This window comes from Anomaloglossus baeobatrachus, unplaced genomic scaffold (assembly GCF_048569485.1).
Source record: "Anomaloglossus baeobatrachus isolate aAnoBae1 unplaced genomic scaffold, aAnoBae1.hap1 Scaffold_774, whole genome shotgun sequence".
NCBI classification, from domain to species: Eukaryota; Metazoa; Chordata; class Amphibia; order Anura; family Aromobatidae; genus Anomaloglossus; species Anomaloglossus baeobatrachus.
Window position 1 is genome coordinate 23,559 of NW_027445156.1, and position 17,749 is coordinate 41,307.

Here is a 17,749-nt window from a genome sequence, read left to right on the forward strand (position 1 = left end):
AAGGACCGAAACCTCGATTGAATTTTCCGTTGCTGAGGTCTCTTAGGTTTGGACTGGGGTAAGGAGGAGTCCTTTCCCTTGGATTCCTTAATAATCTCATCCAATCGTTCGCCAAACAATCGGTCGCCAGAAAACGGCAAACCGGTTAAGAACCTCTTGGAGGCCGAGTCTGCCTTCCATTCGCGCAGCCACATGGCCCTGCGGACTGCCACAGAGTTAGCGGATGCCACCACTGTACGGCTAGCAGAGTCTAGGACTGCGTTCATGGCGTAGGAAGAAAAAGCTGACGCTTGAGAAGTCAGAGACGCAACCTGCGGAGCAGAATTACGTGTGACTGCATTAATCTCAGCCAGACAAGCTGAGATAGCTTGTAGTGCCCACACGGCTGCAAAGGCCGGGGCAAAAGACGCGCCTGTGGCTTCAATAGATGGATTTCACCAGGAGCTCTATCTGCCTGTCAGTGGCATCCTTTAGCGATGAGCCATCTGCCACCGATACCACAGATCTAGCCGCCAATCTAGAGACTGGAGGATCCACCTTGGGACACTGAGCCCAACCCTTCACTACGTCAGAGGGGAAGGGGTAACGTGTGTCAGTAAGGCGCTTAGTAAAGCGCTTGTCCGGAACCGCTCTGGGCTTCTGGACAGCGTCTCTGAAGTTAGAGTGATCGAAAAACGCACTCCGTGTACGTTTGGGGAACCGAAACTGGTGTTTCTCCTGCTGAGAAGCCGGCTCCTCTACAGGTGGAGGCGGAAGAGACAGATCTAACACCTGGTTGATGGACGAGATAAGATCATTCACTAAGGCGTCCCCTTCAGGTGTATCAAGATTGAGGGCAACGTCAGGTTCAGAGCCCTGAGCTGCGACGTCCGCCTCGTCCTCCAGAGAGTCCTCGAGCTGGGAACCCGAGCAGCGCGAAGAAGTCGGGGAAGATTCCCAGCGGGCCCACTTAGTCGGTCTGGGACTGTGGTCCGGGCAGGAGTCCTCCGCGTGGGACCTAGGGCCCAACCTGGGAGCGCGCTGCGGCGCGGACCGAGAGGGGCCTGGAGGCGACGAGCTAACGGGGACCGGGGCCTGTGTAAGGACCGGTCTGGACTGCAAAGCTTCTAGCAGCTTGGCAGACCATTTGTCCATAGACTGAGCCATGGATTGTGAAAGTGACTCAGAGAGTTTCTCAGCAAACGCAGCAAACTCTGTCCCTGCCGCCTGGACAGGGGGAGCAGGGGGGTCTACCTGAGCGGAGTGGCCCACTAGTGACCGAGGCTCCGGCTGAGCAAGCGAAACAGGGGTCGAGCATTGCTCACAGTGAGGGTAGGTGGAACCCGCAGGTAACATAGCCCCACAAGAGGTACAGGTCGCAAAAAACCCCTGTGCCTTAGCACCTTTGCTCCTTGTGGACGACATGCTGTTGTCTCCTAGGAGAGTGATCACTGAGGGTATATGGGAAGGGGTATACAGCCCGACCGAACAGAAATATGTATATAAATACGTATCTATTCCGGCACCCTGGGGGGGGACCAGCACCGGGTGACCGGTGTGGCTTACCGACCGCTAAAAAGCGGAGTGTGTGTCCTCCAGATTCCCTGCCTTAAGTCTCCCAGAGCTGCAGAGCTCTTCTCTGATAATCCTCCACCGGCAGAATGCCAAAAACATGGCTGCCGGAGCTCTCAGGGGAGGAGTGGAGCCGTGGGCGGTGCTAGAAAAGTGCGGGAATCTGGGGTCCCCACAGTGATCAGTGAGGGGGGAGGAAACATACAGGATGCTCCGGCCCTCACATCCGACGTCAGGCCGGCCGTCCCGCCCTTACCCCTGACAGGCAGGCCCGGGGGCGGGATTTTTGCTACTAGGCCGCGATGAAGCCGGGGACTAAATTTAAGACTGCGGCCGACAAGCAGGCGCGGTCGGCGCGGAAGTCCGCCGGTCTTCACAAATCAGCAGCTGCTGCAGCGTCCGGGAAGAAGGCGCTCCATGCACAGTCCCCATGGGGACACAGAGTACCTTATAGATGCAGGGCCCGGTCCCTGAGGATGAATAGACTCCTGTCCAGCAGATTCCCACAGGGGCTGCGGAGGGAGCCCGGTCCCAGTGAATGGATGACCGGTCAGGATCCCACTTCTCCCAGAGCCACTAAGGGATGGTGAAGGAAAACGGCATGAGGCTCCGGCCTTTGTACCCGCAATGGGTACCTCAACCTTAACAGCACCGCCGACATAGTGGGGTGAGAAGGGAACATGCCGGGGGCCCCGTGGGGGTCCTCTTTTCTTCCAACCGATATAACTAATCTGAGAATGCATGAGTGGATGTGTGCCTCCTTCCACACAAAGCATAAAACTGAGGAGCCCGTGATGCACGGGAGGGTGTATAGGCAGAGGGGAGGGGTTACACTTTTAAAGTGTAATACTTTGTGTGGCCTCCGGAGGCAGAAGCTATACACCCAATTGTCTGGGTCTCCCAATGGAGCGACAAAGAAATTAACACTAAATACATAAATGAGGACTTAGCAGCGCAGACAGTTGCTTTTGCCACTCACCAACTTGCGTATACGATCTAGGACCAAATCGACTATCTCCTTTCCGATGGTGTAATGTCCCCGAGCGTAGTTGTTGGCAGCATCTTCCTTTCCTGTGATGAGCTGTTCGGGGTGGAACAGTTGGCGGTATGTGCCGGTGCGCACCTCATCTGTACAGGAACGTATGTGATAAGTAACAACCCGTTATTCTGGGAGATACGCGACGTGATCTGAAGGCAGTGATCAGATCCGAGCTAATCTAGATCCCGCCATAACTTCTGCTTTACTTCTATATCTGGCTCTTTCTGACAATCAGACAATACTGATCTCTACAATCAAACAGAAATTGTTAGCGCAAATTCACGTATGTGAGGCTTTTCCCAAAATCTACAATTAAAGGGCTCAATTCAGCGGTAAAAATCTGCAGCAGAAATTCAGATGCTGAATGTCACCAGGACGTATCCTTGTCTGTTAATTTTACCTGTGAAAATGTCAGATGCTGGCGTCGCAGCCAAAAAGTACTACTTACCAACCACCGTGGGCTCCAGATCCACAAACACCGCCCTGGGGGAATGTTTTCCGGCTCCTGTCTCACTGAAGAATGTGTTGAACGAGTCGTCTCCTCCACCGATGGTTTTATCGCTGGGCATCTGTCCATCGGGCTGAATCCCATGTTCCAGGCAGAAGAGCTCCCAGCATGCATTGCCAATCTGAACTCCGGCCTGGCCCACGTGGATAGAAATGCACTCACGCTGCGAGAAAAACAGATTCCTGTAGTCAATGTCGATGTTCTTTGAAATTTGGAAAACTAATATGTCTTTAAGGCTGCTGAACGCCGTGTGCACAGGGCCAGCAGCATGCAAATGTGGCCAGTGCCTAATGGTCTTGGGTTCGGGCAGCACCAAGAGGAAACTACCGGACCGACTCTGCCCAGGTCTGAATTTGCAATATTTGCTGTACATTGATGGCAGATGTCCACGCAATGGAGCAGAGACCAAAGAAAGGCAATTTAGCCTCTTAAAGTAGTTGTTCACCACTCAGACAACTCCTTCTCAATCACTGTTTCACATGTTATTTGTTTTTTTTTTTTTAGAAAATAACATATTTGGTATAAATTTTAGAACTAATAAAATCTAAGAATAACTACATACCAAAATGAAAAAGAAGGGAATTTTGTTTACTTACCGTAAATTCCTTTTCTTCTAGCTCCAATTGGGAGACCCAGACAATCGGGTGTATAGCTTCTGCCTCCGGAGGCCACACAAAGTATTACACTTAAAAGTGTAAAGCCCCTCCCCTTCTGCCTATACACCCCCCCATGCATCACGGGCTCCTCAGTTTTGGTGCAAAAGCAGGAAGGAGGAAACTTATAAATTGGTCTAAAGTAAAATCAATCCGAAGGAAGTTCGGAAAACTAAAAACCATTCAACATGAACAACATGTGTACACAAAGAACAACAGCCCGAAGGGAACAGGGGCGGGTGCTGGGTCTCCCAATTGGAGCTAGAAGAAAAGGAATTTACGGTAAGTAAACAAAATTCCCTTCTTCTTTGTCGCTCCATTGGGAGACCCAGACAATTGGGACGTCCAAAAGCAGTCCCTGGGTGGGTAAAATAATACCTCGTAATAGAGCCGTAAAACGGCCCCTTCCTACAGGTGGGCAACCGCCGCCTGAAGGACTCGCCTACCTAGGCTGGCATCCGCCGAAGCATAGGTATGCACCTGATAGTGTTTCGTGAAAGTGTGCAGGCTCGACCAGGTAGCCGCCTGACACACCTGTTGAGCCGTAGCCTGGTGCCGCAAAGCCCAGGACGCACCCACGGCTCTGGTAGAATGGGCCTTCAGCCCCGAGGGAACCGGAAGCCCAGAAGAACGGTAGGCTTCGAGAATTGGTTCCTTGATCCACCGAGCCAGGGTTGATTTGGAAGCCTGTGACCCTTTACGCTGGCCAGCGACAAGGACAAAGAGTGCATCCGAGCGGCGCAGGGGCGCCGTACGAGAAATGTAGAGTCTGAGTGCTCTCACCAGATCTAACAAGTGCAAATCCTTTTCACATTGGTGAACTGGATGAGGACAAAAAGAAGGTAAGGAGATATCCTGATTGAGATGAAACGGGGATACCACCTTAGGGAGAAATTCCGGAACCGGACGCAGAACCACCTTGTCCTGGTGAAACACCAGGAAAGGAGCTTTGCATGACAGCGCTGCTAGCTCAGACACTCTCCGAAGTGAAGTGACTGCTACTAGGAAGACCACTTTCTGCGAAAGGCGTGAAAGAGAAATATCCTTCATTGGCTCGAAAGGTGGTTTCTGAAGAACCGTCAGTACCCTGTTCAGATCCCAGGGTTCTAACAGACGCTTGTAAGGAGGGACGATGTGACAAACCCCCTGCAGGAATGTGCGTACCTGTGGAAGTCTGGCCAGGCGCTTCTGAAAAAACACAGAGAGCGCTGAGACTTGTCCCTTAAGGGAGCCGAGCGACAAACCCTTTTCCAGTCCAGATTGAAGGAAGGACAGAAAAGTGGGCAAGGCAAATGGTCAGGGAGTAAAACCCTGATCAGAGCACCAGGATAAGAATATCCTCCACGTCCTGTGGTAGATCTTGGCGGACGTTGGTTTCCTAGCCTGTCTCATAGTGGCAATGACCTCTTGAGATAACCCTGAAGACGCTAGGATCCAGGACTCAATGGCCACACAGTCAGGTTGAGAGCCGCAGAATTCAGATGGAAAAACGGCCCTTGAGACAGCAAGTCTGGTCGGTCTGGTAGTGCCCACGGTTGGCCGACCGTGAGATGCCACAGATCCGGGTACCACGACCGCCTCGGCCAGTCTGGAGCGACGAGGATGGCGCGGCGGCAGTCGGACCTGATCTTGCGTAACACTCTGGGCAGCAGTGCCAGCGGAGGAAACACATAAGGGAGCTGAAACTGCGACCAATCCTGAACTAAGGCGTCTGCCGCCAGAGCTCTGGGATCTTGAGACCGTGCCATGAATGCCGGGACCTTGTTGTTGTGCCGAGACGCCATTAGGTCGACGTCCGGCGTACCCCAGCGGCAACAGATCTCTTGAAACACGTCCGGGTGAAGGGACCATTCCCCTGCGTCCATGCCCTGGCGACTGAGAAAGTCTGCTTCCCAGTTTTCTACGCCCGGGATGTGAACTGCGGATATGGTGGAGGCTGTGGCTTCCACCCACAGCAGAATCCGCCGGACTTCCTGGAAGGCTTGCCGACTGCGTGTTCCCCCTTGGTGGTTGATGTATGCCACCGCGGTGGAGTTGTCCGACTGAATTCGGATCTGCTTGCCTTCCAGCCACTGCTGGAACGCCTTTAGGGCAAGATACACTGCCCTGATCTCCAGAACATTGATCTGAAGGGAGGACTCTTGCTGAGTCCAGGTACCCTGAGCCCTGTGGTGGAGAAAGACCGCTCCCCACCTTGAAAGACTCGCGTCCGTCGTGACCACCGCCCAGGATGGGGGTAGGAAGGATTTCCCCTTCGACAATGAAGTGGGAAGAAGCCACCACCGAAGGGAGGTTTTGGCTGCCTGAGAGAGGGAGACGTTCCTGTCGAGGGACGTCGACTTCCTGTCCCATTTGCGGAGAATGTCCCATTGAAGGGGACGCAGGTGAAACTGCGCAAAAGGAACTGCCTCCATTGCTGCCACCATCTTCCCTAGGAAGTGCATGAGGCGCCTCAAGGGGTGTGACTGGCCTTGAAGGAGAGATTGCACCCCTGTCTGTAGTGAACGCTGTTTGTCCAGCGGAAGCTTCACTATCGCTGAGAGGGTATGAAACTCCATGCCAAGATATGTCAGAGATTGGGCCGGTGTCAGATTTGACTTTGGGAAATTGATGATCCACCCGAAACTCTGGAGAGTTTCCAGAGCAATGCTCAGGCTGTGTTGGCATGCCTCTTGAGAGGGTGCCTTGACAAGCAGATCGTCTAAGTAAGGGATCACCGAGTGTCCCTGAGAGTGTAGGACTGCTACCACTGTTGCCATGACCTTGGTGAAGACCCGTGGGGCTGTCGCCAGGCCAAAAGGCAGTGCCACGAACTGAAGGTGTTCGTCCCCTATGGCGAAACGCAGGAAGCGCTGATGCTCTGGAGCAATCGGTACGTGGAGATAAGCATCTTTGATGTCGATTGATGCTAGGAAATCTCCTTGGGACATTGAGGCGATGACGGAGCGGAGGGATTCCATCCGGAACCGCCTGGTTTTTACGTGTTTGTTGAGCAGTTTTAGGTCCAGAACAGGACGGAAGGATCCGTCCTTTTTTGGCACCACAAACAAGTTGGAGTAAAAACCGTGACCCTGTTGCTGAAGAGGAACAGGGATCACCACTCCTTCTGCCTTCAGAGTGCCCAGCGCCTGAAGAAGAGCATCGGCTCGCTCGGGGGGCGGAGATGTTCTGAAGAATCGAGTCAGGGGACGAGAGCTGAACTCTATCCTGTAACCGTGAGACAGAATGTCTCTCACCCAACGGTCTTGTACCTGTGGCAGCCAGGCGTCGCAAAAGCGGGAGAGCCTGCCACCGACCGAGGATGCGGTGTGAAGAGGCCGAAAGTCATGAGGAGGCCGCTTTGGGAGCGGTTCCTCCGGCGGTCTTTTTAGGGCGTGACTTAGACCGCCAAGAATCGGAGTTCAACTGACCCTTCTGTGGCCTGTTGGACGAGGAGAATTGAGACCTGCCCGCGGGCCTAAAGGACCGAAACCTCGATTGTACTTTCCGTGGTTGAGGTCTCTTTGGTTTGGGCTGGGGTAAGGATGAGTCCTTTCCCTTGGATTGTTTAATGATTTCATCCAATCGCTCACCAAACAGGCGGTCGCCAGAAAATGGCAAACCGGTTAAGAACTTTTTGGAAGCAGAGTCTGCCTTCCATTCACGTAGCCACATGGCCCTGCGGACTGCCACCGAATTGGCGGATGCTACCGCCGTACGGCTCGCAGAGTCCAGGACAGCATTAATGGCGTAGGACGCAAACGCCGACGCCTGAGAGGTTAAGGACACCACCTGCGGAGTAGAGGCACGTGTGACTGCATTAATCTGCGAGTGACAAGCTGAGATAGCTTGGAGCGCCCATACGGCTGCGAATGCCGGAGCAAAGGACGCGCCGATAGCTTCATAGATGGATTTCAACCAGAGCTCCATCTGTCTGTCAGTGGCATCTTTGAGTGAAGCCCCATCTTCCACTGCAACTATGGATCTAGCCGCCAGTCTGGAGACTGGAGGATCCACCTTGGGACACTGAGCCCAGCCCTTGACAACGTCAGGGGGGAAGGGATAACGTGTGTCCTTAAGGCGCTTTGAAAAGCGCTTATCTGGACAAGCTCGGTGTTTCTGGACTGCCTCTCTGAAGTCAGAGTGATCCAGAAACGTACTCATTGTACGCTTGGGAAACCTAAAACGGAATTTCTCCTGCTGAGAAGCTGACTCCTCCACCGGAGGAGCTGAGGGAGAAATATCCAACATACGATTGATGGTCGCTATAAGGTCATTCACTATGGCGTCACCTTCAGGTGTATCTAGGTTGAGAGCGGCTTCAGGATCAGAATCCTGATCTGCCACCTCCACTTCATCCTCTAGAGTCCTCCTGCTGAGACCCTGAGCAGTGTGATGAAGTCGAGGGAGGCTCCCAGCGAGCCCGCTTAGGCGGTCTGGGACTGCGGTCCGTGTCAGAGACCTCACCTTGGGACCTATGAGTCACCCCAGGAGCACTTTGCTGCTCCAACAGAGGGGGGCCTGGGGTCAATGATTCAACTGTGCCCGGGGCCTGTGTTACCGGCCTGGACTGTAAGGCTTCTAGTATCTTAGCAGACCATTTATCCATAGTCTCAGACAGTTTGTCAGCGAATACTGCAAACTCCGTCCCTGTCACCTGGACAGTGGTAGCAGGTGGTTCCACCTGGGCCACCAGTGGCAGAGGCTCCGGCTGAGTAAGTGCCACAGGGGCCGAGCATTGCACACAATGAGGGTCAGTGGAACCTGCCGGTAGCATAGCCGCACATGAGGTACAGGTTGCAAAGTAAGCCTGTGCTTTGGCACCCTTGCTTTTTGCGGACGACATGCTGTTGTCTCCTCTGAGTACAATCCAGGAGGGTATATAGCCAAAAACCAACAGTGCGACCGTACAGAGTAAATGTATAGCATATAAGCATATATATATATATGTACACTTCGGCACTCAGTGGGGCCAGCACCTAGAAACAGGTGCTGCTTACCGACCGCCCAAAGCGGTTGTGTGACCACCAGATTCCCTGCCTGGGCCTCCCAGAGCCGTGTTGTCTCTCCTCTCCAGCTTCAGAAGTGCTGACAGGAATGGCTGCCGGCGTTCTGTGAGGAGGAGGGGGCCGTGGGCGTGCCCTAGAAAGTGCGGGAATCTGGTGCCCCACTGTGCTCAGTGAGGGGGGAGGAGGATACAAAGTATGCTCCAGCCCTCAGCGCTGATGTCCAGTGCAGCGTCCCGCCCTTCCCCTGACTGGCAGGCCTGGGGGCGGGAATATGCGGTACTAGACCGCAGAAGCCGGGGACTAAAGTTATAAGCGCGGCCGGCAAACAAGCGCGGTCAGCGCGGTAGTCCCGGCGCACTAACACACCCAGCAGTGCTGCAGCGTGTATGACACAAGCGCTCCATGCGCCGTCCCCAAGGGGACACAGAGTACCTCACAGTAGCAGGGCCTTGTCCCTGACGATACCCGGCTCCTGTCCAGCAGATTCCCCAGGGGCTGCGGAGGGAGCACGGTCCCAGTGCCTGGAGACCGATTAGGATCCCACTTCACCCAGAGCCCTTAAGGGATGGGGAAGGAAAACAGCATGTGGCTCCTGCCTATGTACCCGCAATGGGTACCTCAACCTTAACAAACACCGCCGACCAGAGTGGGGTGAGAAGGGAGCATGCTGGGGGCCCTGTTATGGGCCCCCTTTTCTTCCATCCAATATAGTCAGCAGCTGCTGCTGACTAAATTGTGGAGCTATGCGTGCATGTGTGCCTCCTTCGCACAAAGCATAAAAACTGAGGAGCCCGTGATGCACGGGGGGGGTGTATAGGCAGAAGGGGAGGGGCTTTACACTTTTAAGTGTAATACTTTGTGTGGCCTCCGGAGGCAGAAGCTATACACCCGATTGTCTGGGTCTCCCAATGGAGCGACAAAGAAAAAACATATATCTATCTATATCTATATATATATAAATTGAATAAAACAAGATCTGAAAGTCATATGGATCCCGAAAGGTAGTGATAAAGTCTACAGCTCACGCCCAAAAAAAAGTGCTCATACACCTTTATCAAATGAAAATTACACCGGCCATAGACCTCTATGGTGACACCTGCATAGACCTCTGTGATGACACCTGCCATAGACCTCTATGGTGACACCTGCCATAGACCTCTGTGATGACACCTGCCATAGCCCTCTGTGGTGACACCTGCCATAGACCTCTGTGGTGACACCTGCCATAGACCTCTGTGATGACACCTGCCATAGACCTCTGTGGTGACACCTGCATAGACCTCTGTGATGACACCTGCCATAGACCTCTGTGATGACACCTGCCATAGACCTCTGTGGTGACACCTGCCATAGACCTCTATGGTGACACCTGCCATAGACCTCTGTGGTGACACCTGTCATAGACCTCTGTGGTGACACCTGCCATAGACCTCTGTGGTGACACCTGCCATAGACCTCTATGGTGACACCTGTCATAGACCTCTATGGAGACACCTGTCATAGACCTGTGGTGACACCTGCCATAAACCTCTGTTATGACACCTGCCATAGACCTCTATGGTGACACCTGCCATAGACCTCTGTGATGACACCTGCCATAGACCTCTGTGGTGACACCCGCCATAGACCTCTGTGGTGACACCCGCCATAGACCTCTGTGGTGACACCTGTCATAGACCTCTATGGTGACACCTTCCATAGACCTGTGATGACACCTGCCATAGACCTCTGTGATGACACTGGCCATAGACCTCTATGGTGACACCTGCCATAGACCTCTGTGGTGACACCTGCCATAGACCTCTGTGATGACACCTGCCATAGACCCCTATGGTGATACTGGCCATAGACCTCTATGGTGACACCTGCCATAGACCTCTATGGTGACACCTGCCATAGACCTGTGGTGACACCTGCCATAGACCTCTGTGGTGACACCAGCCATAGACCTGTGGTGACACCTGCCATAGACCTCTGTGGTGACACCTGCCATAGACCTCTGTGGTGACACCTGCCATAGACCTCTGTGGTGACACCGGCCATAGACCTCTGTGGTGACACCTGACATAGACCTCTGTGGTGACACCTGTAATAGACCTCTGTGGTGACACCTGTAATAGACCTCTGTGGTGACACCTGCCATAGACCTCTGTGGTGACAACTGCCATAGACCTCTGTGGTGACACCTGCCATAGACCTCTGTGGTGACACCTGCCATAGACCTCTGTGGTGACACCTGTAATAGACCTCTGTGGTGACACCTGCCATAGACCTCTGTGGTGACACCTGCCATAGACCTCTATGGTGACACCTGTCATAGACCTCTATGGTGACACCTGTCATAGACCTCTATGGTGACACCTGCCATAAACCTCTGTTATGACACCTGCCATAGACCTCTATGGTGACACCTGCCATAGACCTCTGTGATGACACCTATCATAGACCTCTATTGTGACACCTGCCATAGACCTCTATGATGACACCTGCCATAGACCTCTATGGTGACACCTGCCATAGACCTCTATGGTGACACCTATCATAGACCTCTATGGTGACACCTATCATAGACCTCTGTGATAACACCTATCATAGACCTCTATTGTGACACCTGCCATAGACCTCTATGATGACACCTGCCATAGACGTCTATGGTGTCACCTGCCATAGACCTCTATGGTGACACCTGCCATAGACCTCTGTGGTGACACCGGCCATAGACCTCTGTGGTGACACCTGCCATAGACCTCTGTGGTGACACCTGCCATAGACCTCTGTGGTGACACCGGCCATAGACCTCTGTGGTGACACCTGCCATAGACCTCTGTGGTGACACCTGCCATAGACCTCTGTGGTGACACCTGCCATAGACCTCTGTGATGACACCTGCCATAGACCTCTGTGATGACACCTGCCATAGACCTCTATGGTGACACCTGCCATAGACCTCTATGGTGACACCTATCATAGACCTCTGTCATGACACCTATCATAGACCTCTATTGTGACACCTGCCATAGACCTCTATGATGACACCTGCCATAGACCTCTATGGTGACACCTGCCATAGACCTCTATGGTGACACCTATCATAGACCTCTATGGTGACACCTATCATAGACCTCTGTGATAACACCTATCATAGACCTCTATTGTGACACCTGCCATAGACCTCTATGATGACACCTGCCATAGACGTCTATGGTGACACCTGCCATAGACCTCTATGGTGACACCTGCCATAGACCTCTGTGGTGACACCGGCCATAGACCTCTGTGGTGACACCTGCCATAGACCTCTGTGGTGACACCTGTAATAGACCTCTGTGGTGACACCCGCCATAGACCTCTGTGGTGACACCCGCCATAGACCTCTGTGGTGACACCCGCCATAGACCTCTATGGTGACACCTGTCATAGACCTCTATGGTGACACCTGTCATAGACCTCTATGGTGACACCTGCCATAAACCTCTGTTATGACACCTGCCATAGACCTCTATGGTGACACCTGCCATAGACCTCTGTGATGACACCTGCCATAGACCTCTGTGGTGACACCTGCATAGACCTCTGTGGTGACACCTGCCATAGACCTCTATGATGACACCTGCCATAGACCTCTGTGGTGACACCTGCCATAGACCTCTATGGTGACACCTGCCATAGACCTCTGTGCTGACAACTGCCATAGACCTCTGTGGTGACAACTGCCATAGACCTCTGTGGTGACACCTGCCATACACCTCTATGGTGACACCTGTCATAGACCTCTATGGTGACACCTGCCATAGACCTCTGTGGTGACACCTGCCATAGACCTCTGTGGTGACACCTGCCATAGACCTCGGTGGTGACACCGGCCATAGACCTCTGTGGTGACACCTGCCATAGACCTCTGTGGTGACACCTGCCATAGACCTCTGTGATGACACCTGCCATAGACCTCTATGGTGACACCTGCCATAGACCTCTATGGTGACACCTATCATAGACCTCTGTCATGACACCTATCATAGACCTCTATTGTGACACCTGCCATAGACCTCTATGATGACACCTGCCATAGACCTCTATGGTGACACCTGCCATAGACCTCTATGGTGACACCTGCCATAGACCTCTATGGTGACACCTGCCATAGACCTCTATGGTGACACCTATCATAGACCTCTGTGATAACACCTATCATAGACCTCTATTGTGACACCTGCCATAGACCTCTATGGTGACACCTGCCATAGACCTCTATGGTGACACCTGCCATAGACCTCTGTGATGACACCTGCCATAGACCTCTATGGTGACACCTGCCATAGACCTCTATGGTGACACCTGCCATAGACCTCTGTGATGACTGTGGTGACACCTGCCATAGACCTCTGTGGTGACACCTGCCATAGAAATCTGTGATGACACCTGCCATAGACCTGTATGGTGACACCTGCCATAGACCTCTGTGGTGTCACCAGCCATAGACCTGTGGTGACACCTGCCATAGACCTCTGTGGTGACACCTGCCATAGACCTCTGTGGTGACACCTGCCATAGACCTCTGTGGTGACACCTGCCATAGACCTCTGTGGTGACACCGGCCATAGACCTCTGTGGTGACACCTGCCATAGACCTCTGTGGTGACACCTGCCATAGACCTCTGTGGTGACAACTGCCATAGACCTCTGTGGTGACACCTGCCATAGACCTCTGTGGTGACACCTGCCATAGACCTCTGTGGTGACACCTGCCATAGACCTCTAGACCTCTGTGGTGACACCTGCCATAGACCTCTGTGGTGACACCTGCAATAGACCTCTGTGGTGACACATGCCATAGACCTCTGTGGTGACACCTGCCATAGACCTCTATGGTGACACCTGTCATAGACCTCTATGGTGACACCTGTCATAGACCTCTATGGTGACACCTGCCATAAACCTCTGTTATGACACCTGCCATAGACCTCTATGGTGACACCTGCCATAGACCTCTGTGATGACACCTGCCATAGACCTCTGTGGTGACACCTGTATACACTTCTGTGATAACACTTGCCATAGACCTCTGTGATGACACCTGCCATAGACCTCTGTGGTGACACCTGCCATAGACCTCTGTGGTGACACCTGCCATAGACCTCTGTGCTGACAACTGCCATAGACCTCTGTGGTGACAACTGCCATAGACCTCTGTGGTGACAACTGCCATAGACCTCTGTGGTGACACCTGCCATAGACCTCTGTGGTGACACCTGCCATACACCTGTCATAGACCTCTATGGTGACACCTGTCATAGACCTGTGGTGACACCTGCCATAGACCTCTGTGGTGACACCTGCCATAGACCTCTGTGGTGACACCGGCCATAGACCTCTGTGGTGACACCGGCCATAGACCTCTGTGGTGACACCTGCCATAGACCTCTGTGGTGACACCTGCCATAGACCTCTATGGTGACACCTGTCATAGACCTCTATGGTGACACCTGTCATAGACCTGTGGTGACACCTGCCATAGACCTCTGTGGTGACACCTGCCATAGACCTCTGTGGTGACACCGGCCATAGACCTCTGTGGTGACACCTGCCATAGACCTCTGTGGTGACACCTGCCATAGACCTCTGTGGTGACACCTGTCATAGACCTCTGTGGTGACACCTGTCATAGACCTCTGTGGTGACACCTGTCATAGACCTCTGTGGTGACACCTGCCATAGACCTCTGTGGTGACACCTGCCATAGACCTCTATGGTGACACCTGTCATAGACCCCTATGGTGACACCTGTCATAGACCTGTGGTGACACCTGCCATAAACCTGTTATGACACCTGCCATAGACCTCTATGGTGACACCTGCCATAGACCTCTGTGATGACACCTGCCATAGACCTCTGTGGTGACACCTGCCATAGACCTCTGTGGTGACACCTGCCATAGACCTCTGTGGTGACACCTGTCATAGACCTCTATGGTGACACCTTCCATAGACCTGTGATGACACCTGCCATAGACCTCTATGGTGACACCTGCCATAGACCTGTGTGATGACACTGGCCATAAACCTCTATGGTGACACCTGCCATAGACCTCTGTGGTGACACCTGCCATAGACCTCTGTGATGATACTGGCCATAGACCTCTATGGTGACACCTGCCATAGACCTCTATGGTGACACCTGCCATAGACCTCTATGGTGACACCTGCCATAGACCTCTGTGATGACACCTGCCATAGACCTCTGTGGTGACACCTGCCATAGACCTCTGTGGTGACACCTGCCATAGACCTCTGTGGTGACACCTGCCATAGACCTCTGTGGTGACACCTGCCATAGACCTCTGTGGTGACACCTGCCATAGACCTCTATGGTGACACCTGCCATAGACCTCTATGGTGACACCTATCATAGACCTCTGTGATGACACCTATCATAGACCTCTATTGTGACACCTGCCATAGACCTCTATGATGACACCTGCCATAGACTTCTGTGGTGACACCTGCCATAGACCTCTGTGATGACAACTGCCATAGACCCCTATGGTGATACTGGCCATAGACCTCTATGGTGACACCTGCCATAGACCTCTATGGTGACACCTGCCATAGACCTCTATGGTGACACCTGCCATAGACCTCTGTGATGACTGTGGTGACACCTGCCATAGACCTCTGTGGTGACACCTGCCATAGAAATCTGTGATGACACCTGCCATAGACCTGTATGGTGACACCTGCCATAGACCTCTGTGGTGTCACCAGCCATAGACCTGTGGTGACACCTGCCATAGACCTCTGTGGTGACACCTGCCATAGACCTCTGTGGTGACACCTGCCATAGACCTCTGTGGTGACACCTGCCATAGACCTCTGTGGTGACACCTGCCATAGACCTCTGTGGTGACAACTGCCATAGACCTCTGTGGTGACACCTGCCATAGACCTCTGTGGTGACACCTGCCATAGACCTCTGTGGTGACACCTGCCATAGACCTCTAGACCTCTGTGGTGACACCTGCCATAGACCTCTGTGGTGACACCTGCAATAGACCTCTGTGGTGACACCTGCCATAGACCTCTGTGGTGACACCTGCCATAGACCTCTATGGTGACACCTGTCATAGACCTCTATGGTGACACCTGTCATAGACCTCTATGGTGACACCTGCCATAAACCTCTGTTATGACACCTGCCATAGACCTCTATGGTGACACCTGCCATAGACCTCTGTGATGACACCTGCCATAGACCTCTGTGGTGACACCTGTATACACTTCTGTGATAACACTTGCCATAGACCTCTGTGATGACACCTGCCATAGACCTCTGTGGTGACACCTGCCATAGACCTCTGTGGTGACACCTGCCATAGACCTCTGTGCTGACAACTGCCATAGACCTCTGTGGTGACAACTGCCATAGACCTCTGTGGTGACAACTGCCATAGACCTCTGTGGTGACACCTGCCATAGACCTCTGTGGTGACACCTGCCATACACCTGTCATAGACCTCTATGGTGACACCTGTCATAGACCTGTGGTGACACCTGCCATAGACCTCTGTGGTGACACCTGCCATAGACCTCTGTGGTGACACCGGCCATAGACCTCTGTGGTGACACCTGCCATAGACCTCTGTGGTGACACCTGCCATAGACCTCTATGGTGACACCTGTCATAGACCTCTATGGTGACACCTGTCATAGACCTGTGGTGACACCTGCCATAGACCTCTGTGGTGACACCTGCCATAGACCTCTGTGGTGACACCGGCCATAGACCTCTGTGGTGACACCTGCCATAGACCTCTGTGGTGACACCTGCCATAGACCCCTGTGGTGACACCTGTCATAGACCTCTGTGGTGACACCTGTCATAGACCTCTGTGGTGACACCTGTCATAGACCTCTGTGGTGACACCTGCCATAGACCTCTGTGGTGACACCTGCCATAGACCTCTATGGTGACACCTGTCATAGACCCCTATGGTGACACCTGTCATAGACCTGTGGTGACACCTGCCATAAACCTGTTATGACACCTGCCATAGACCTCTATGGTGACACCTGCCATAGACCTCTGTGATGACACCTGCCATAGACCTCTGTGGTGACACCTGCCATAGACCTCTGTGGTGACACCTGCCATAGACCTCTGTGATGACACCTGTCATAGCCTTCTATGGTGACACCTGCCATAGACCTCTATGGTGACACCTGCCATAGACCTCTGTGGTGACACCTGCCATAGACCTCTATGGTGACACCTGCCGTAGACCTCTATGGTGACACCTGCCATAGACCTCTATGGTGACACCTGCCATAGACTTCTATGGTGACACCTGTCATAGCCTTCTATGGTGACACCTGCCATAGACCTCTGTGATGAGACTCCAGTTAAGGTACACATTACACAGCCGGCTCTTCATGTCTTCTGCGCCAATCACAGGTCTGATTATAACAGACAGATAGCCAATCACAGACGGGAATTGTGGGAGGTGGTCTTGTCTCCTTTCAACGGTCACTGATGCAGCCTCGCCCCCAGCAATCATAGTGCGTCATGGCCCCCACTAATGGCCCTCACCACGAGACCTTATCCCCTGCTTCTATTAGCTGAGCCGGGGCTCCGCAGTGAGCTGCGGGTGGACGCCATGTCTTACCATAGTTATCTCCGCAGAGGTATGTCCAATGGGGTATGTTTGTTCCGCCGCTTCACGTCTCTTCTCCTCACCTCACACCGCGCAGCTCCAGTAACCAACTGTCGCGTCTCCCGCCCGCTGCCCCTGCTTATAAGACTCATGCGGTGCGCTCGAGCGTGTCTGCCTCTACTGATTGGATGAAATTGCAATGAGGGCGGGAAATTATAACCAGTCAATCTCCAGTTATCCATACAGGTAGCGCGTGCAGGCTGTGATTGGTTGCTAGGCAGCTGGGGACAGCAGTGATTGGTTGGCTGCTTATGGACTCACTGCGCGGGAAGATTGTTTCTAACGGTCGCTTGAGGGTTACC

The 17,749-nt window shown here is 53.2% G+C and overlaps 1 protein-coding gene across 1 annotated transcript in view; it reads right to left on the minus strand.

Moving 5' to 3' along the window:
- LOC142288044 (tubulin alpha-1 chain-like) overlaps positions 1–17,624 on the minus strand; it is a 32,477-nt gene extending 14,853 nt beyond the window's left edge. The window contains exons 1-3 of the mRNA XM_075333481.1: positions 17,400–17,624; positions 3,039–3,261; positions 2,531–2,679 (exon numbers count right to left, since the gene is read on the minus strand). Coding sequence (XP_075189596.1) covers positions 2,531–2,679; positions 3,039–3,261; positions 17,400–17,402 — 375 coding nt within the window. The 5' untranslated portion in view covers positions 17,403–17,624. The remainder of the gene's footprint in view (positions 1–2,530; positions 2,680–3,038; positions 3,262–17,399) is intronic.
- Positions 17,625–17,749: the final 125 nt, after the last annotated feature.